Here is a 20,779-nt window from a genome sequence, read left to right as displayed (position 1 = left end):
AACCGCAAGTCCCCCATTCTGTAATCTCCCAGCTGTGCTTTTTAGACACAATTATAGGACAGGCAAGGTTTAACAAAAATCAAAACTTTAAAAATATTAATTGATGAGACTTTTTTTTTTTCAAAGAAAGCAGGCATTCTGGCAGCTAAAAATTTTCTGGAAGTCAAATATTACTGTTTTTCCTCTTAAAAGCTGTTACTCGCAACATTAAATCATCAATATTTGCTAATTCAACTTTCTAATTGTAATGTTTTGGGCCCATTAAACTGGATAATTTGGGGTGGATTAAAGTCAAATTAGAAGCTTTTGCTGCACCTCGAGCGAGCGCCTGTCCGGAAAGTCCCTGTTGGGCTTCTGTTTATTCAAATTTCTCCAGACAATAAATGAGATTTTTTTTTTAGGTTGTATAAGTGACAGACTGAACCGAATTGGATAAGCAGTCTATTTGTCTTTAAAAACCAAACAAACAAATATTCTCAAATCAATGTGTTTCTTGCCAAAACAAGAATTTGTTTCTGTCTCTCATTTTCAGAAATGTTTCTGCCAATTTAGCTTATATGACTGTATCTGTAATAAGTGAACAGACTTCTATATTTCTGCCTCAAATTTGGTGTGGAGGACCAGTGAAGAGGGGTGTAACTCCCCCCTGCCCCACAAGACATAATTGTAAGAGATGCTTTCTTGAGTAAATGGCCCAAGATTACTCCCGGCCATCTCAAGTAACAGCAGAATGTCATTATTGTCTTATTTTTGTTATTAAAAGAACCAGACAGATCATGGCCACAGTCAAAATATTAAAGAGCCACCGGCCATAGACTACCTCTAACGTTCGCCCCATTTTAAAAATCAGAAATATATCACCTCTCATTTTTATTTTCTGGATGCTCACGCCTCACTGGGGGGGCTTCCAAGCCCTTTCCTTCTTGGTCTAGGTCTTGTTTATATTTTATTGTCCAGATTTTAAGACCCAGTTTTGTCTGCATTTTTCCTTTCCTCCCACAAACATCAAAATGAGATGGTTTCAAAGCGAAGCGCCTGGGCTGTCGTAAACTCATTACCTCCAGACGTCTCGCCGACTCGATGGCTTTATGACACCTTCGCTCTTCCTGTTTTCAAAGAGCTGTAGGTATCCGCCTGGCCTAAGGGGCGGAGGATGCAGCACCTTCGGCCGGATCTGGGCCTTGGCTTTCCCTCCCAGCCCCCATCTGCTTTTTCTTGGAGTCCCCCTCTTTCATCAGGATCCCCAAGATCTCTACCATCACCCCCTCCTTCCGCTCAACCCAGGCTGCCCGGCGCCGCGGCCTCCTCTAGGGCCTACAACGCCAGTGATTCGCCTGAACCCTCACAATGACCTTCATTTTAGCCTCTCAAAGCGGCCTCAGAGGGCCAAGCTGGGGGCTAAACATACACAGAAGCTGGTTGGAGGGAATGGGCGTCAGGATAAGGGTATGGGGAGGAGAGCCTTGACCATTTTGATCTGCTAAGGTCACTTTGGGACTTTGGTGGGGAGGTGTGGAAGATCACTGCCCAACCAGCTAGGACCTCCTGGAGCCAGCCAGCCTTGCAGGCCTGGGGGAGTTACTCCAGAGTGCCCTACCCCTTGTTTGGAGATGGGGGTTGGCGGCTGGGTCTCCAGGATAGAAGTAAGCCAGAGGTGCGGTGTGTCAAAGCCTTAGCAAAAGGATGCCTGGTTCTTGGCGCCAGTGGCTCTACAGAGAGGCTCACCCAGGGCCTAAGGCGGGGAGTTCGGTGTGGCCCTGGCTGCAGGATGGTGGAAATGCCAAGACACCTTGGAAAATTGTGCTCTTCGGCCAGGTGTGCTTACACAACGGGAAGCTTCAAGGCATCTCAGAGACCCTCCAGGTGCTAGGGCCTCCAACCTTTAGCAGTGCGTCCCTTTTCAGGGATGGGACAGTCTGATGATTATGTTACTTTGCAAAGACACAGAGAACAGTCACACAACGTTCAGGGCCAGCGCCTGGGCTCCGTTTGTTCAGATCAGCATTTATTTGTTGGAAGCGGTAACATTTACAACTGGTCCTCAGGCAGGAATATGGAGGGCCACCTCCGAGGCCGCCCAAGGGAGCTCAGCCCTCCCGGGGAGAAAGTAGCTTCCCCGGTGCTCTGAGGACTCAGCCTCTCCCCACCCCCACCCCCAACCTCGCGCCCCAGGGCCCAGGGCTTCTCGGTAGGCCTCTCTGGAAGTCAGTCCGCGTGCAGCTCCCCGAGGACAGGGGCTTTCCTGAGCTGGGGTTTGGTTGGGAGAGCAGGGGTGGGGGTGTCCACAGTCTCTCTCTTCCTTCAGATTCTCGGAATTGGATAGTTGGCCCTGTTTGGGAGGCTGGATAGGGTGAGACTAAACTACAGCACTTTTCAGAAACATGAGGGACATTTATACAGGATAGGACCCCATCAAGCCTGCGTGCACTCACAAAATAAAGCATTTCCTAAGGATTCAGGGGAGTAGGAAAGGGAGGGGGTGGGACAGGACAAGACTCCAAAGCCACTTGGTTTCTCCAATACATATGCGAGCAAATACAGTGTCCCCCAAATAACTCACAGAGACCAACCACACAGTCACTTCTACCTAAAAAAAAAGAAGAAAGTCCGAGTCGCTGCAGAGTTTCTGAATCAAGCACCCACAAAGAAAACAACAAAAATCCAAAACCCGCTGCCTTTTGAGCGCTGCAGGCCAGACCCGCACTGGGTCAGTCTCCTTTGGGGCATTTCTCCTTGCTCATCTTTTTCATTTTCATCCTACGGTTCTGGAACCAGATTTTGACTTGTCTCTCTGTCAGGTTCAGAATCCTGGCCACTTCGTAGCGCCGGTCCCGGGTGAGGTACATGTTGAAGAGGAATTCCTTCTCCAGCTCTAGCGTCTGATATTTGGTGTAGGGACAGCGCTTTTTCCGGGTGGAGCGAGCGTGGATCCAGTTCGCTGCAGGGTTGTCTAGGAAGAGGGGGGTTTGCAGACAAGGGAGCGAGGGGCGGAGGGGAGGCAGGGAGAGACGACAGGGTGGGGAAGAGAGGTCGTTAAATTAATTTCACCAAGGATGGACGCTTTTCACAACTTGGGGGAATTATCATAAAAAGCCTTAATACCCGCGCTCTGTTTACCGTACAAACCGCGCGCCCAAGGTAGGTGGTTATGGGAAGCTTTTTTATGGATACGTGTTGCTCGCCTAGGCTTGGGTAGGCGTCTAGACGTTTTTATAGGTTAGTAAAACTATCAGTTTTGCACATTCGAGCCTTACAGGTTTCAGCAATAAATCAGGGGGCAATTTCTTTTGCACTTACTTGGGTCAAGTTGCTGCTGCGGCGGCTGCGGCGGCTGCTTCTCCTCCTCCTTCAGCGGGCAGCCCGGGCTCGGGTGATCGCTGCAAGCTGAGGGCTCGGACGAGCCTCCCGCCCCAGGCCCGGTCCCGATTCCCACCCCGGGCCCGTTCCCTGCCGCCGCCGCCGCCGCCGCCGCCGCGGCCGCCTTGTCCCGCAGGAACGAGTTGCACGGGAAGTCTGGGCCGCCGCTCCCCTGGGACTCGCGGGCCGCGGAGCACTCAGTCCTTTTGGAGGAGGAGGACGAGGAGGTGGAGGAGGAGGAGGTGGAGGTTGCAGAGGGGGCCGGGGCCGCTCCGGTTTCAGGCTTAATCCCGTAGTGGCGCCCGTTGGCTGGGCCGCCGGGGCTGGGGACTGGACCCGGGCCTCCGCCACCGCCGCCGCCACCGCCGCCGCCACCGCCACCGCCCGCGCTGCCCGGGAAGCCGGGCAGCGGCTCCATCCAGGAGCGTACGTAGCGGGCCGGCTCGGCGGCGGCCAGGGGCGGCGGGGACACGTACGGGTGGTACAGGCCGCTCATCGTCGCCGCCGCCGGGGGCTGGGCGGCCACCGCGGACCACGAGGCGGAAAACACGGACGATTTGGGGGCAAAACTACACGAGGCGAACTCGGCGGTGGCGGCGGCCGGGCCATCGGCCACACCTGCGGGCCGACCCTGGGTCCCCGGTCCCGGTGGCCCAAAGCGCGCGGCGAACACCTCGTCGCCCTCATGGCCTATGAGCGAGTCCACGTAGTAGTTGCTGAGGGTGCCACTGGACGACATGGTGAAGGCGCCGCGCGCTCCCACCCAAGGTTACACTGCCCACCGCCGAGCGGCTCCTCGCCGGCGCCCGAGCCGCCGACTAGTTCGCAGGCTGCAGCCACCACCATTGGTCGCGCGGCCCACGTGATCATATTTACCAATACCCGGAGTAAATCAGTCCGCTAAACTGGGGGCTGCTGTGATTTAAAAAAAAAAAAAATCATCATCAACAGGAGCGTTGCAATTAGAGCTGCCAGGCCCGGGTCCACGCACTAGCCCGACCTGGCCTGGCTCAGCCCGCCCTGGTGGCGGCGGCGACCACAGGCCTAACTGCCGCCGCAGGAGGCGCTGGGGACTATTTCTTCATCTCTTCTTGCCTCTCTGGGTCCTGCGATCTCCACCCGGACTCTGGCACTCCGACTCCTGGGCCATGGGCCGGGCTTCTAAGTCACACCTAGGCGATTATCCAAAGCCCCGGAGCAGTTGGAGGCTACTGGGCCGGGCCGAGGCTACCCCAAGCAGGCGGGCCTTTAAGGGCGGCCCCCTGTAGCCCAAGGGGAGTCGTTCTCCCCTTGCCTCTTTTCTTACCTAAACCCACCCCTCCCCACACATACCCACACACACGCTCTCTCACAGCTTGGCGTGTTGTTTAAAACAGGTGGAAGACCTCTGTAATGATATTATGCCTTTCAATAAAAATTTTATGAGGTGTATTTGATTATAGATTAATGTGTCCCTAATAAAACGGACGGATGGAGCAGCTCGGAGGGCCCCCTCCCTCTACCACATCCACACACTCCCGGGGCAGTCACTTGTACACCCTCGACACGAGGCTAGGCACACGCCCCAAGGCCTAAGGGTCAGGTGAGCTGGGTCAACTGGACTCCCGGGCCTGGTCCAGCTCGGCATGGCTTCCAAGGGGCGGTCTCCAAGGGTTGTCTCTCTGCCCTCGGATGGGTGGTGAACACTGGAGTCCCAAGGAGCCGACAGGGACGGCCACGGTGCCTCATCTTTTTCCAGCCTTCTGGAATGGCCCTGCAAGAAAACATGCCACAGAGGGGAAAACCTAAAGGCCAACGAGGCCGGTTCTCGCTAGCCGAAATTAGCCCAGCCTCAATGAGGCCTGCAGGAACCGCATCTCCGAGGGTAGGGTCGCTGCGTGCCTTTCACACGGAGAGGCCTGCAAACGGATTCTGAAGATGTCTTCAAAATCCAGACGAAAGAACAGGTCCCCGATCCACCCACTTTCCAGTTCCCCCCCACCCCCTGCTTGCCTTGAGAGGTAAGGCCGGGCAGCCTTGAATCTGAGAGAAATGCCCATTGTCACTCCCAAATCCATGGTACAAAGACTGGCTGGGAGACAAAAGCCCGCACGCCAGCGGCGGCTGAGAGGGCATATTCCTCGCTCTACAAGTTGCCCAGAGCACCCTTGGAGGGCTCCCAGCCCACCTCTAGCCCCGGAAAGAAAGGGGGTAAATGGCTACTTAGGGCCTGATTGATTGCCTTTGAGAATGGCTTTCTGATTTTGTTTCAGGGGGCCTGCCCTTTTCCTGTAGCACAGGTTTCCCCTATCAGCACTAATGGCGCTCCCCACATCGCTGGGAGAAACGCAGAGGTTAAAATTACTTTTACTTCTTTTGCCCATCCAAGGTAAGTCAGGGGCAAATTTATTCCAGTCCTCTCAAGCTAGAATTGAGTCAGACACCTCTCTCTCTCTCTCTCTCTCTCTCTCTCTCTCTCTCTCTCTCTCTCTCTGTCTCTCTCATTCTCTCTCTGCTAGCCTCAGAAAATACACCCCTAAAGGGACCTGTCTTGAAATTTGGGACGATTTGAGGTTTGGGAGAGGAAGTTTAAAAAAATAAACACCGAGCATCCCAAAGACTGTCTGGATGGGGGCTCTGACGCTCAGAGAGACTAAATGGACTGTTCTTTGGGAGGAAAAGGGCCTGTGTCTAAAAGAAAATCCTGTTTTGTGAAATTCTTTGAAGATGGGTTAAAAACCACAGGCCGGACCTGGGGCAATGAGTTCAGTCACCTCTTCCCACAAGCACCTCTTCTCCCTTTCCTGGCAGCACTAGATGGATGTGGGCTCAGTGGCAGGGATTCCGTAGAGGCCGGTTTGAATTTTCCAACCCATGTGTGCAAAAGGTCCACTGGACAGACTTGTTGAGACGTCATGGTCACTTTGCAAATGCTTTCAGTCACCTGACAGCTCAGACACAGTGGCTGCAATGAACATTTTGTCAATTAAATAGAGATTTGACTGGGAGAATATTTCCATTCCCCCCCCCCCTTTAAATGGTTAATGTAGACCACTCCAAGGCAATGGCGGAATAGTAAACCTTTTCAGAAAGGAACCAAGGTAAAATAAAATGAGAAAACTCACCCAACCTTGGCTTCGCTGGGTCTGGTTGTCTTGAGCTTGGGGCGGGTGGGAAATTGAAAGGGGGTGGGGGGCACAATTGAATCCAGTGCCCTGCTAAGCTGTTGCTTGTTCCTGCAATGGAGGCCAGTCAGGTTCCAGGTGGGCAATACTAGTTTCAACCTAGCCCCTGAAGATGGATCCCCCAGCCAGAAGTCACCAAGAGCTCACTGAAAGCATTAAAAATAACATAACCAAAACCAAAGAGAAGAAAACACACAAACTGGGAACTGAAGGCAAAAGCCAGCTTAGGGCATAGGCTTACTTACCAGGCTCAGGGGTAGAGGGAAGCTCTTACCATTGAGAATGCTATTATAGTAACAAGATTAGGCGGTAGGAGAGGAGAGAACAGTCTTCCGCAGTTATGAAGACTGAACTCCCACTCTCTTCTCAACCCCATCATTGCCACATTCTAACACCCTAGGTCTTCTTCAGCTTTCTCCTCCCATCCCCTGTCTCCTGCCCCCTCCCAATCCCCTACTCAACTGCCCTCCAAGAGCAGTTTGGTCAGAAGAGACGCTCCCCAAAGGCTTTCCTCTCCACCAAAACGTCTATTTCCATTTCAGAAAGCAGAGGGAACAAACTCATTTCCAGAGTTTATTGCATTACACATGCGACCAGAACATGCACAGAAAAGCACAGGTTGCTCTTGTACTTCTACCAAACCACAGATGCACCACAAGGAAAGGCTACAAGGCATAAGTCATCAACACTCCATTTCACCAAGGACAATTGCTAAGTTCATTTGTGAAAAGATACATTGTAATGTGCTTTTTAAAGTCCCCCTCCCCCCAAAGCTTGTGGGTTTTCTTAATCTTTTGAAATGTATATAGATATAGGTTGCTGTTGTTGATTTTTTTTTAATACTGGATGCTTTCAAAATGTCATGAGTTCATGGGCTAACCACACAGAGAACTTTTATGTTAGGAAAAACATGGGAAGAGTCACATTGCTGGCCGGATAGATGGGCGGATGGGTGGATATGGTTAGATGGATGCTCTACAGTTCCAATAAGTTAAGACCCAAATGAAAATGCGCAGTAATAGTTACCCTGCATTACGATGAAAAAAATAAATTACACGTGCTAAGTTTTTTTAATATATATATGTATACTCATAGGGATTACAGATCACTTGCAGCACGAACAGAATGACCCCAAAGTCACATTCTAGCAGGAAAACAGAACAGAACAAAACAAAACAAAACAAAAAAAAAAACCAAAGAGCAATGAAGGTTTTGTTTCCGCCTTCCCAGTCCTCCAGCACTCAGGCCTGGAACTCGGTGCCCCCTCTCGGATCCTGGCCTCACATGGGCCTCAGACCTAAGAAAAGGTGAGGTTGGCGGTCAGTTCTCGAATTCGATTCTCTCGGCTCATCTTCTTGAGTTTCATTCGGCGGTTTTGAAACCAAATCTTGACCTGCCTGTCGGTGAGGTTAACGCTCTTACTGATCTCTAGGCGGCGCTCGCGGGTGAGGTACATATTGAACAAGAACTCTTTTTCCAATTCCAGCGTTTGGTGCTTAGTATAGGGGCACCTCTTCTTTCTGCCGCTCTTTGCAGTGAGCCAATTGCTGGTTGGAGTATCAGACTTGATTTCCTCTAACAAAATCAAAGGGAGAAGAAAAAAATCAAGAATTTTTTTTTCTCTCAGTCCATTCAGATATACCCTTGGCCATGACCCTGCTGCCAGACAGGCTGCTTTTGACAATGCTGGTATTAAACATTACTTACAAAGGTGGGCATGAAGGGGATTGTAAATTGGTACCAATTTAGAACTAAATACTTAACACGGTGGATGAAAGGATATTCTGTGCCAGGGGGCTGCCACTTCATATTCTCTCTCTCTCTCTCTCTCTCTCTCTCTCTCTCTCTCTCTCTCTCTCTCTCTGCTACACAACTTTCTGGCTTGCACAAAATGTGACTATAATAGCAAACTTTACAGGATCCCCCCCCTCCAAAAAAAAAAAAAAAACACTCTAAGCGGCCAGCCCACCAGGAAGAACCATAGCTTGCTTCAGCTTCATCTACCAATCTCACTACTGCTCCAGGGTCCCAAGTCGGCCGCTTCTTACCCACCCCTCCTAGGCAGACAAGGACATCCACAACCAGGTTTATAGGGACGCAGGCCATTTCAAGAGATAACGTGGAAGCAAGGATACCTTCTGCAACCTGACTGGGCATTGTTACAATTTACCCCCCCCCCCAAGAATTTCCTCAATTTTTCTTTGCTCTCACACAAAAGCCTTCCTCCAGAAATGTAACTCTGTGGCTCACCGGGAGACCCTGAGGGGCAGACTGCAGAAATGGGGGTGGGGGCTCAAGATTCCTTCTTAGAAACCCATATCCCTGGTTCTTTGCATTACCCCAGCCTTGGTGGGCAATGCAGAATCCGTTTTCCCCCCTCCTCCGCCTTTGCCCTCTTTGTAAAAGATTGCAAAGCCTGCGGCACTTTCCCCAGACAAAGCCAAGGTTACCTAGCTCAGTAAAGGCAAGAAGTCCTCTGCTTCCCCACCCAAGCACCAACAGGCCAAACCATTTCCTTCCCTTCTTAGATCGCAGGATGCGGGGTGCAAACCCTTGGACACAAACACGGTGTCTTGGGCTGCCTTAAAAATGATCCCTGGGTTCAAGGCAAAACTAGGGCTACAAATCTGAGCCAAAGAAAAGCGGGCACTGGAGCCCTGTTTACAAGCGGCTGGTCTCCTTTAGCTCTTTTGTTGTATTTCGGACTGATAAACCCGGCAAGCCTCTCTCCTCTGCCCGGGCGCCATCAGCTTGGGGCCAGGTCTGGCCGAAGCAGCGGGAGAGAAGCCGGGACCCTTTCAAGGCTGGGGTCTCCCTTCTAAAAACCGGGTGGATCAGCACCTGCGGAGTTGGGCTCTGGGCTCCGCTGCCAGGGCTCTGCTCTGGACACCCGAGCGCTCCCTTTTCGAGGTTTTACCGGACTGCACGCCCCGCTGGGGTGGCAACTCTGTTCATACCGACCTTTGCTTTCCTTCTCCTGCACTTCGGGACTGGACACGGAGACCTCAGCCAGGCAGCTCCTGTCTTCTGGAAGACCGCCTTTGGCCTCGGGGCTCTCCACTTGGGAGACTTTAGTGGGCTCCTGGCCGCTCGCGGTTTCGTTCATCTTCTTTTCCATCTGCAGCTGGGCAGCCGAGAGCTGCGGCTTGGCCGCGCCACGAGGGTTGAGCTGGAGCATGACAGTGGAGCTGCCTTCGGGGCTGTTATTGTACTCTTGGGTTTTCCCGGTGGCGTAGGTCTGACTCAGTCTAAAATATCCAGGGACAGGAACCTCGGGGTTCTCAACAGGACAAGACTCGGGGACCAGCCTCTGGTACGAAGGGACCTCGGCAGAAATGAGTTTGTTGCGCTTATCAGAATACATGCAGCAATTGGATTCTTCTTTAATGTTGGCGGTGAATGAGCAAGTGGGGACTTGCTGTGTAACAGGTTGCTCTATTCGACAAGATCTGTTCGGGTCTGTCCAACTGTCTACTTGAGGTATATAAGGATGTACATTCATACCCATATTTTGGTGGTTCACTTCTCTTTTGGCCAGAGACGGGAGCAGTCCACAGGTTTGCATTCCATAGGTCCCCATGTCTGCGCTAGGTGGTGGCATGTACATGCTGGCGCTGCTCGAATAAAAACTGTCACTCCTGCAGGCACTGATCAAGGAATCTACTAAAAAAGTATTAGCAGCAGGAGAGCTGTTGGGAAAGGACATTTTGGGGAGGAATTTGAAGAAGAGAGATTGTGTCCTTTGTAGGCTGACATCGCTAGGAAAACATTCCCGGTGTAATTGTGGATGCCTCTGCCGACCACATGACAACCAAGCCAATGAGATTTGAAAATGGCCTTGAGCCGCAGCCTCCTTGCAGGTCACGTGTTCCCCAGCCCGGCCGGCCGGCCGCGTAAGCACGGACAACAGCGACATCTACTAAGCGCCTGTGATAGTGCGCGCTGGAGACAACCGGCCCAGAGCTCTGCTGCCGGCCAGCCTGTCTCCCGGGGCTTGTTTGGCCGGCCTGCCTGCCCCACTCGAGTCCCCCACCCGGCCACCGGGCCCCGCCAGCGGAAGGAAAGGCTTGATTCGAGGGGCCTCCGGGAGGACACGCGCACTGAGGGAAGTCAGAGCGCTGTGGCGCCTGCTCACAGAAGCGCTTTCCCTGAACATACCCAGGCAGAACGCGCCCAAGAGGGCCGGTTCCAAAGAAGGGATAGGGGCGCGGGCTGGTTAATTTAGTACTGGGCAGCCAGGAAGGTGAGTCCGATTCCTCTAGTTCGGAACCATCCCTCCCTAGGGTTCTAAAGGCGGGGTGAAAATCTCCAGTGCTAAGATTGGACCAAGGTGTCGGGGAAACACTGGCGAATAGGGCCGTCAGGGTCGAGAGGCCACCATGCAGCTCGGACGATGGTTCCAGCCGGTAGCTACCCTCTCCTTAGATCCTTCTGCCAGAACTAGAGGAGGGGTGGGGGTTCAGCACCCACGAGCTCCTGGGGCCTTGACTCTGAGAGTAGCCACACCCTGACCTTTGAGGGACGGTCGCTTGGAGCTTCCTAGCTTGCAGATAATCCTTCTCCAGCCATTCCCTATCCACGAAAGCGTCTCTCTGGCTCGCAGAGACAGCTAAAGCCAGATTTCCTTCCCCCTGATAACACAGGGCAGAGAGAAAGGAAGGGATAAAGAAAATATTTTTTCAAAAGAAAAGGGAAAACTCTGGCCCCCCAGACTCCACAAGTTTTAGAAAACCGAGCCAGAAGAATAATAAAATAAATAAGGGAGAAAGCAAAGCAAACGTGTCATTTAGATCTTCTGCAAAGAAAAATATGTTTTCCTTTTATGGATTTTGTAAAAGCATTGGTTTCTGACAAGTGCAAGGTACAAAGGGTTGTGGAATTTATTAATACATATTAAGAAGAATCAGGGCGATCAATAAAATTCTCATCTACATTCTTGGGCTACTTGGTAATTTTCTTGCTTCTGAAGGTTTTTAAAGAGTTATACCCGCTGTTGCCACAAACGGGAAGATATTTTATTAACAAATCAATCGAGACTTTGTAAAGGATAAGATTAATAGTTAAGATTTAGCATAATGGCGTTCGCTTTATGAATTATTGAAAATTATACTATTGATTTTTCCCCTTCACTACTAACCAAGAAGGTCAATTTTTGTTTTAACACAAATCGTCAAATATTAAAAGCTATACTTTTGTCAGAACTTAAATTTTATAGTTTTGGACAATCCCTAAAATTCTTTGACAAGGTTTTGTTTGGACAAGAAGGGGAGTAAGACGGGAGAGTCTTAGTCTTCCGTTTCCTCTGGTGAGGGAAAGTTTTATAAAGAGGATATGGTCTGGGGTTGTGGTCCAGCTCATTAAAGAACAACCACTGCCACAACCACCGTGGAAACTCAGAGTTTTATGAGAAACTTGAACAACTTCCTCCCTTCTTCTCTGGTTGCAGGCGGCGAGCCGCCTTGCGGAAGCCCGGGGCCTTAGGACAGCAGCAGGGAGCTTTAACCTTGATTTCCAAAGACTTGCCCTGGACAAGAGGCCCTGCCTGTGTGTGGGAGCCGTCCTTCGGCCTTCCGGGTCCCTTTCCCGGCAGTCAAGAAAGTAAAACGGACCCGGAAACTCTGACCGTGAACCAGCTCCCAGTCGAGAAGACATCTGTGTTCCCTTCTCCCACATTCGCCCAGGAATGGGCTGGCCTTGGATTTCAGGCCCACAAACTGAACTTGTGGATAAATTTGTTTTCCGCCTCAACAGAACATTTCTGTGGGGTTCGATGCTCTTTAAGGAACCCTCAGCGTTCTTGGGGACCTAGTTGCTCCTTCACTGAAAAACAATTCACACACACCCCAGCAAAGTCCTTTGTCCCCCTCCCTCCCCGAAAGGAATTTCTCAGGGCCTGATGAAAACAGGCTTGGAGGTTATTTTCGGCCTTGGGACCGATTGGCTAGTCTCCTCTCAGTGCCCTCGCCCAAACAATAACCCCTTTTAAAAAACTCCACGGTGGCAATGAGACAGACCTTTTAAACCTTTACGCAGCTGTTCAAATACAACATCATTGTCAGGTTAAAGCCTTGGAGCCTCTAACTGCTCTGGCTGCAGCACCCGGGTGGTGGAGCCGAGATTTAAACGTTACCTTTCTACAGGGGTGGCTATTTTTAAGCTGGGGAGGGGGTGTGAGGTGTTAAGTAAGGCATGGGGGGGAAAATAACTTTTGTCCCTACGTTGCTAAGATCTTGATCAAACCTAACATCCACTGATTAGCACCTCAAAATTTCCCTTTTTATGTCGTGGCGATCAAATTCTGAGCTACAGCTAAATATGCCCAGAGCTGGACAAAGTGCCCGCTGCACTGCTCTCGGCAGTCGCCCTGACGCCAGCTTGGCGCTTTAGCATTGTGTTGCCTTGCGTCTCGGCCAGGAGAGCTGCCCAGGTTTCCACTGCCAATTTTTCCTAATCCCAAGCAATGCAGGGCTGTTTAATCTAATCAGGAATTTTATGCCCATCAAATGCCCTTTCATAATCTTTATTTATACACGAAGAAAACACCCAGTCTAAAAACTAGCAATTGCTTACTGAGCTGGTAAGTCTTCAGGGAGGTAGGAGAGGGAGCTCTGCCTTCTCTGTGTGGGCGTCTTTCTGTTTCAGTGTCCCATGGCTTCAAGCTCAAAGTCACCTCGTATTAGATTGGGGTTTAAATAGACCTTCACTCAAGTGTGTATGCCAATTTAAAAATGGAATCTATTCCTCAAAATTCTATTTTTTTCCTCCTCTTTTGAATTTCTGCTTTCGGACTAATTCCTCGGGGCCAAAACTGTCAATATGTCAGATTTCTAGAATTTAAAATGTAAGTAAAATGAAAATACTGTAAGAAGGGAAGACAGAAAATGTGCCTTAAGATCTTAGAGCTGGCACAAAGCAAACGGAAGGGGAAGGCAGTAGCTTTAAAGGCCAATTTTTATTTTGCTTCTAGTGTTTAATGTAGGGGCTAGTGGTTTTTTTTTTAAGTCATCTTTAGATCTTTTAGAGCAGTTAATATTAGTAATAAGTCAATATTACATCGTAAAAGAGATGGATACCCATATTTGTACCAAGACGCCTGTCTCCCTGGCAGTTTTTTCAAGAAAAAAAAAGAAGAAAAGAAAGGTCGCCTTAGCAAGAAATTACCATTTGTAATAATAATAATAATAATAATAATAATAATAATAATAATAATAATATGGCTTGGATCATCAGTCTCTTGTCTTCGGGAGGGTAGGGTGGAGGCTCTGGGCCTAAGAGGACCTATGGGCTCCCAGAGTCTCCCTGAATAAGAGCTGTGAGCTGCCTCTGGATTCTGTCACTCTTTGGACATATTGTGGATAGGGACAAATTAAAAGCTGCCTCCCCAGGGCGCCCATCTGGGTTGCACTATTCACGTTGGCAGCATTTAGGGGGGAAAGGGGGGCAAATGGGAAACTACTATGGACTCGGTAAGGGATCTACAGAGATAAGCGTAAGAGATGGGAAGGGCCAAGCCTCTCTACACAGACACAAAAGACTCCTTTCTACTTGGCGTATTTTCTCTCTACTTCAGAATCTAAGAACTTGGCGTCTCAGAATAGGTGGCCGCCGTTAAGGAGCCCCATGCACTCTAGCCGGCCCCAAGAAGGGGAGATTTTCAGCCTCTGAAGTCCCTGATCCCATCCCCTGGCCCGTATCAGGACCACATTGGGCGAGCGCGGCCGGGAGGAATGACAGCGTGCACCGCGCAGCAGCGGTGGTCCGCCTGGCGGCTGCCAGCCAAGACCAAGGGGCCCCCGCATAGCCAGATGCGCGGTCGATGGAGCCGCCTACAAAGGAACAGAACGACTTTTGGGGAGGGGGGTCTCACCCCATTAGACTGAAACCGAAGTTAGGCCCTGAGAAAGGTCGCTTTACAGGAGCAAAGCCGATCTGCAGCAAGACAGGCAGAGCCGGGCATCCGCGCGGGGAACACCCACGCCTCTCTCTGGCGCCTTGCCGGGGAGTCATGGCGCCCCAGCCTCCCGCAAGCCAAAGCAGCTCCGGGAAACCGGGAGAACTAGCAGACAAGAAAGCCCTAGAGCCCATGGTCCAGCGAATGAAGGGAGGGAGACAGAGGTCAGTGCAAAATTCAGGGGCTGCAGGTTCTTAACAAGGAACTTAGGGGCGAAAGGGAGAGGGAGCCGCCATCCTCCCTTTGAACCGCCCAGGTCCGGAGCCCTTTCTTCACACTTGTGGACCGCGGACAAGAATGCAAGTGAAGGGGGACATAGACATTCCTCAATGTCCGGGAATTTGCAGGAGCAGTGAATCACAGGAGCAATTTTAACTGGTTTGTAAGAGCCAGGGCCCAAAGCAAACTGCGCACCTCAAGGTCAGCGGGAAGCTAGGAAAGGTGGCGGGGATTCTGTCAAGTACAGTGGCCTGTTACTTCAAATGCATTTCCATTCACGACACTTTGAAATACAAAGGTCCTCACAAAGAGTCTACCATCTCCAGTAGCCCCATCGGTCCAGTCTGGCACCCACACCCCAATTTCTAGCTCTCTCTGCCCCTGGGGTAGCCAGGGATAGCACCAAGCCATGCATGGACTGGAATCCTCAGCCGCAAACTACGCCCACGGTCCTCAAGGAGTTTCTTTTTTTTTCCCCCCTAAGTACACGCTCAGCTAAATTGCCAACGCCCTAATCTGTTTTCAACAAAAGCCGTTTAATCATCGCAGCCATCTGAAAGCTCACAAGACGCATGCGGTTTGGGGGAAATGGGAAGGGGTCTTACATTTGTCATAGCTCTCCACACTCAAACCAACATGAAAATAGATTTCCCTAATTTAATTAACTCTCAGTGGCTATGACGTATTTCAAACCACGGCTATTTGTCTTTTAAGACTATCTTCTTGACACCATCAGGTTATATACCAAGGTATTTTTCACAGCGACTTGAAGGAGACAACGATTAGGGGGATCTCCTGTTTCAGAAGACTGGTTTCCTCTTTTCCTCTGTCTCTCTAGAACTTCTCCAACTCATGGCTGGTTGGAACAAGCAAATAGCAAACACCTTAACTACTGCCTGTTTCTAACGGGCGGGCCAAGATTCCTTATTAGAATCTAGGATTGGGAGGAAAAAAAAAGGTACCGTAGCCTCTTGGCAAATAAGGTTTCTGGAACCTGAGCGCGCCCTCGTGTGGCTGTAGAAGTTCTTGCAAACGGAAAATAGTATTTTCTCTCGTTTGCCAGGAGTCTGCTGGCTGGCACACAGCTTGTACATTTAGTCGCAGTTAAAAGAAGAAGAAAAGAAAGATAAAGAAAAAGAAACAAACCCGTTTTACGGTTTGTTTCAAAGAAATAGTATGGTCCCAGAAAGATCATATTATTAGGGCATTTACAGGTAAACCAATGCCTAGAATTCTAAACAAAATAATCGCTTTCTGAGTGAAATACTTTGATTGTCTGCTTTGTTTCTATTTTATCCTTTACCAAAGATTTAAAAATGCGTATTCGAAACAATATAAATATATTTTATTCTGTTCTACATTTTATAAAGTGCCAGAGTTTATTTAGCAAGGTGGCAAATTGCTTTCAAATGCTAGGGATGATGTAAGGCTAATCAGAATTTACTCTCTCAAATGTCTTTTTAAAAACTGCAGTTCTTCATTACAACAAAGAGAAACTTTTTCTAAGATCTTTCCAAATTCTCAGCACACCCTAGCTCTAGTAATAGTTAATGGGCATTTTGATCTAACAAGTGTTTTTATTTTTTTTTCTAAGAAGTTGGTTGCTATTAAATTACTCAAATGTTGGGAGGGAAATTATGGTTATTGATCCTGAAATTAGGAATTTTCTTAGATTTATGGTGAACCCCCAGTATGATTCTGTATGGTCATAAATATGTGTGTGGGTCTGGATGTATGAGCCTGTATTATGAGACTGGGTGGTGGTTGGAAATCACAGAAGAACTTTAAGGCGCCTAATTATTCAGAGAGGTTAAAGGTGATGACCTTGACATTTTGGAAGTTCAAAGGCATACACTTATGCACTTATGTTTTCTTTACTCCCCAAAAGCTTTGGCAATTTTTTTAAAAAATTCATATTTTAAAAAGCATATTTCCTCAGAAGAGGCATGAGGCGCTGTGCATCTTATGGATTTATTTTTAGACTTTGGGCTTCTGAGAGGGTAAGAGTCATAAGACCCACTTCACTCTTGTCAGATCAAGAGGAGGCTTTCTCACGTCTCCAGTTTATTGCACATTGCGGAAATCTCTTTTGGGCCCACCAGAAGGTGTATAATATAACCCAATTAAGCTGTTTAGAACTTTGGGTTTTATGGTGTTGTCTAGACAGTTCAAGGTTTTGTAAACAGCCTGGCTTGGTCCTGTGACATAAAGGGCACTGCAGCCCTCACCACATTCTTTAACTTAAAGCGATAAATGTGGTGAGAAGCAGTTTTGCAGCCCCTGGCCTTAGTCCAGTGAGGGGGGGCTCACAGTCTCTGCTTCATGACACCAGAAAGACCCCAAGGTCCCTGCACCTATTAACTTCCTCTTAACAAACTTCCCCCGCCTCACATGGAGCCCCCCCCTTCTTCTTCTTAAGGAACTCTGGCTCCTTGTCACCATGTTAAGAGATAATTTGGATCTTCTAATTAATTTTAAAATTTGTTTTGTCTTTCCAAAAATTCCAAGTTCATTAGACTAGAGGTGGGGGTGGGTGAGAATTTGCTCTTAGACTCCTACTGCTTCAATCTCATTGCCTGGAGAAAAAAAAAAGACAACCAGCATTGCTGGACCACACCATCAATTCAGAAATGTAACACTAAGGTGATTTTTAGAGGCACTGTAGCCTACAGGGGGTGTGAAGGACCAATTCCTATTATGGTGAGATTAAAAAGTGTCCCAGCGGGCTTTCAGTTGCATGGGGAAGGAAGGGGGTTCTGGTCACTAAGACAGCCTGATTAGCCACTAAACTTCTTCAAACAGTAAAAGCCCATGCAGTGTATTGAAGCTGTAACCTCCATTTTGCTAAAAACCATTTATTCACACACAAAAAGACAGTGACTCATGCCCAAAGGTACATTTCCCAGAGTTTAAATAATCTGTGTTCACTGAGGGGGAAGAAAGGAATTCTTAAACTCAAAACAAAACACCGGCTCCTTCTAGCCCCATGGCCTAACTCCCTACAGATCTCGCCGCGTCCACGAGGACTCGGAGAGGGAGAAGAGGAACAACAGCACATTGGCGGTAAAATTGTAAAGGGATGTTTGCATTTACCATATTCCCCTTATTAGGATCCGCTCAGCCAAGTTCCGGGCCTCTTCCTCAGGCTGTAGTGGTCGCTGGGAGGTCCCGAGTTGAACGCAAGAAGGAATCGTGAAGTTCCACAGAGAAGAGGCGTCATTGAACCCAAGGACATTGGGCCTGCGGAGGGCAGGCTGGTAGGAAGGAGGGTGGGTGAGTGGGGTTCTGGGGAGGGGTACATCCTGGAGCTCTCAAAATAAGGGGTTTCCAGTGAAATACTGCAGACGGTCCCTGTTCAGTTTCTTTTCTTTCATCCTGCGATTCTGGAACCAGATTTTGACTTGCCGGTCAGTGAGGTTGAGCATCCGAGAGAGTTGGAGTCTTTTCTCTTTGTTTATGTATACATTAAAGAAAAACTCGCGTTCCAGTTCGCGGATCTGGTACTTGGTGTAGGGACAGCGCTTTTTCCGGGACCTCTGGGGGGCCACTGCAAGGAAAAGAAACCAAGGGATGAGAGAGGCTACTGCTTGCCCCTACCCGCTCTGGCCACTGAGCTAGCTAGGGCCAGGCCTTGGCCCAGTTAGGGACGTCCCTTGCTGCCGTTGAAAGGCCCTGCCTGCGTCGTGGGGGATGATATATGGGCGGGCACAGTAGAGTGCGGGCGTGGACATGTGTTCGCGCCCGGACACACACACACACACACACACACACACACACACACACACACACACCAGGCTGGCACTGTGATAGGAAAAAGGATGGCAAGGCAGGCTCTGAATTGGAACATGAGGGGAAGAGAGACTGGAGCGCGCCCACAGGGGCATCTGCTCAACTCCATGCAGAGCGCCAGCCAGAGGTTTGTGTTAAGTTCAGTGCAGAAGATCACCTACCCCCTCCCTGAAAGGCAGGAGGCTCTCGTGTTCCCACTCAGCCACTGGCTCCAAATGTCCTTCCTTCCTCTAAGGTCCTCAACTCACCACCACCACCCCCACCCAAATAGAGGGAAAGCTCTCTACGGCGATTAATGTCCTCTTCGAAGTCTACCTTAAGCCCACCTAAATTGGTTTCCTATCATAAACACGCTTTACAACGACCCGGGAAATCTTATAGGATGTATAAACCCCCTCGAATGCTTATAAAGTAGCACATAAAACGGCGCAAGCAGAGGGAGGTCCCCGCCCCCCCTTCCACCGCCCCAGGCCAGCCCCTCGGCCCGCACCCCGCGCCTACCTGTGCCGCCGCTCTTTTCGGCCCCCGCCTCCCCCGGGGGGCCCTCGCCTTCACCGCCGCCGCCTTCCGCCGCCCCCTTGGGCTCGGGCCCCGGAGTCGCCTTGGCACAGGGACTGCCCCCGCCGCCACCAGCCCCAGGCTTGGGGTCGCCCTTGTCAGCGGCGCCCTCGGGCTGCGGCGGTGGCGCGGGAGCGGGCTGGGGCTGCGGGCCGGCGAAGGGGGGTCCCGGCGCCGCCTCGTAGAACTGATCAAAGCCCTGGGGCAGGATGCCGTTGCGACCCACGGCGCTGTAGAAGTTAGAGGCGGCGGCCGCGGGACCGTGCGGCGGCCCGGAAGCGCCGCACACCGGCTCCGGAGCCTTGAAGAGCACGTCTGGCCGGCGGCCGGCTGCCGGGAGCAGATCTCGCTGCATGGCCGCCTCCTCGGCTGCCGCCGCCGCCGCCGCCGCCGCGGCCGCCGCGGCGTAGTAGGGAGCGTAGCCCCCGGAGCCGCCACCACCCCCGCCGGGACCGCCACCGCCGCCGCCCCCCGCGCCACCGCCGCCGCCACCGCGGTAGGGCCACTTGGCGCGCTCCAGGCCGTAGTCGCGAAAAGCCACCTCCCGCACGGGCTGGACGTGCGGCGCCAGGTTGGACGAGTAGGGGAAAGTCATCTGGCACGAGGACGGCTGCGAGAGGAACGAGGGCTTGCTGGCGAAGTCCGACGGGGCCACGTAGTAAGCGCAGCCCGGCAGGTACATGCTGGCTGCGCTGGGGCCGCACTCGTCAAAGTCGTTCATGGCTGCGCGGCGTGCACGCCGGCAAGCCTCGGGCCGCTCCCCGCGCCTCCAACCTGAGCCATCGATTGCACAAGAGGCTTGGGCCAGGATCAACTAAGCAAAAATCCCCACCGGGCGCTGACGTGCAATTCATCTTGATTGATTCTGGTGGTAATTATGTCACGTGACGCCATGGAGAGAAATGTCCTTATATCTATATCAGCGCTCGCCAACACGCCCCGGGACGGCTCCTGGCGCCGAGACGCGCGCACGCTGGGGGCGGATCGGCCTCCAGCTCCCGCCAGCTCTCTCAGGGCACTCCCTGAGCGGGCTGCGCTGCAGGCCGGTCACCTGCGCGCCGCCGGCGGCTGCCACCGCTGGGCGCATCTGCCGCCACTGGACTGGGCCGCCCGCCCGCCTTTGCCCGCCCGCGCTGCTTTAAGTACCCGGACCTAGGCCGGAGGGGAGGAGGAGGGAGGGAGAAGGAGGGGGAGGAAGGGGGAAGGGAGAGCGGCCGAGAGCGGTGGGGGGAGCCCCGGCCCTGGCACAGAGGACTAGGTGTGAGAGTGTGAGGTTCCCACCCCCACCTTTCCTGCAGCCGCTCCCTCCCCCGCGACACAGCCACCCTCCGTAGCTCACCGGCTGGGAGCTTGTTGCTTCTTGTTCAAGGGGCGTAATTGCGACACTCTCTAGGGCGCAGGGAGCCCTGATTTACATATTTCTCTGCAGAGTGCGTTCCGGCTGGTAGGGATTTGGCTCTCTTGGGTTCTGACACCAGGGACAAGAGTGCAGACCCTGGAAAAAACGACTCCCAGGAGCTAGGCTTGGCGTGGGCCTCGGTGCCCATTCGCCTTTTCTCTTCCAGGTTTTTCCGCTCTGTTCCCGTCCCTCCTTTCTTTCCTTACGCCTCACTCCGCTTCTTTTTCTCTCCTGTCTTCCTCTCTTCCTTTACTCGCCTCTGTCCCGCTGCTTTCTCTCCTCTCTCCAGTCTTTCTCGGTACCTCCATCATCTTTTCCCTTTATATTCTCTCTCTCTCTCTC

General features: G+C 51.4%; 3 protein-coding genes and 1 long non-coding RNA gene across 5 annotated transcripts in view; all 4 read right to left on the bottom strand.

Annotated features, from left to right (window-relative positions):
• Positions 1 to 1,984: 1,984 nt before the first annotated feature.
• On the bottom strand, positions 1,985 to 4,280 carry Hoxd9 (homeobox D9). Its single transcript, XM_031370668.1, has 2 exons — positions 3,298 to 4,280; positions 1,985 to 2,950 (listed from the first exon to the last, which is right to left on the bottom strand). Exons 1-2 carry the CDS (start codon positions 4,094 to 4,096, stop codon positions 2,709 to 2,711), a joined length of 1,041 nt encoding a protein of 346 aa, XP_031226528.1. The 5' UTR covers positions 4,097 to 4,280; the 3' UTR covers positions 1,985 to 2,708.
• Positions 4,281 to 4,768: 488 nt separating this feature from the next.
• LOC116090332 lies at positions 4,769 to 6,663 on the bottom strand. The gene is made up of 2 exons (XR_004118651.1): positions 6,462 to 6,663; positions 4,769 to 5,110 (listed from the first exon to the last, which is right to left on the bottom strand). It is a non-coding gene; the product is annotated as an uncharacterized LOC116090332 (long non-coding RNA).
• Positions 6,664 to 7,572: 909 nt separating this feature from the next.
• Hoxd10 (homeobox D10) lies at positions 7,573 to 10,699 on the bottom strand. The gene is made up of 2 exons (XM_031373397.1): positions 9,483 to 10,699; positions 7,573 to 8,096 (listed from the first exon to the last, which is right to left on the bottom strand). The coding sequence occupies exons 1-2, from the start codon at positions 10,435 to 10,437 to the stop codon at positions 7,819 to 7,821; spliced, it is 1,233 nt and encodes a 410-aa protein (XP_031229257.1). The 5' UTR covers positions 10,438 to 10,699; the 3' UTR covers positions 7,573 to 7,818.
• Positions 10,700 to 17,398: 6,699 nt separating this feature from the next.
• The window catches only part of Hoxd11 (homeobox D11), a 5,211-nt gene continuing 1,830 nt past the window's right edge, over positions 17,399 to 20,779 (bottom strand). The window contains exons 1-2 of one of the 2 annotated variants that reach the window (XM_031373396.1): positions 18,982 to 19,829; positions 17,399 to 18,238 (exon numbers count right to left, since the gene is read on the bottom strand). In XM_031373396.1, the coding sequence (XP_031229256.1) occupies positions 18,003 to 18,238; positions 18,982 to 19,759 (1,014 nt within the window). In that variant the 5' untranslated portion in view covers positions 19,760 to 19,829 and the 3' untranslated portion in view covers positions 17,399 to 18,002. Of the gene's footprint in view, positions 18,239 to 18,981; positions 19,830 to 20,779 lie in introns of those variants that run through there. The other variant, XR_004119149.1, reaches the window with a different exon arrangement.

This window comes from Mastomys coucha, unplaced genomic scaffold, assembly GCF_008632895.1.
Source record: "Mastomys coucha isolate ucsf_1 unplaced genomic scaffold, UCSF_Mcou_1 pScaffold15, whole genome shotgun sequence".
NCBI classification, from domain to species: domain Eukaryota; kingdom Metazoa; phylum Chordata; class Mammalia; order Rodentia; family Muridae; genus Mastomys; species Mastomys coucha.
The sequence above is the reverse complement of the archived record's forward strand: the minus strand, read 5'-3'. Positions and strand labels throughout refer to the sequence as shown.

Excerpts from the sequence above, each read along its gene's own strand:
- Hoxd9 (XM_031370668.1), bottom strand. The coding sequence starts at position 4,096 with ATGTCGTCCAGTGGCACCCTCAGCAACTACTACGTGGACTCGCTCATA. Across the intron at positions 2,951-3,297 it reads GCAGCAGCAACTTGACCCAA|ACAACCCTGCAGCGAACTGG; the intron begins GTAAGTGCAAAA and ends CCCTCTTCCTAG.
- Hoxd10 (XM_031373397.1), bottom strand. The coding sequence starts at position 10,437 with ATGTCGCTGTTGTCCGTGCTTACGCGGCCGGCCGGCCGGGCTGGGGAA. Across the intron at positions 8,097-9,482 it reads GCAGGAGAAGGAAAGCAAAG|AGGAAATCAAGTCTGATACT; the intron begins GTCGGTATGAAC and ends TGATTTTGTTAG.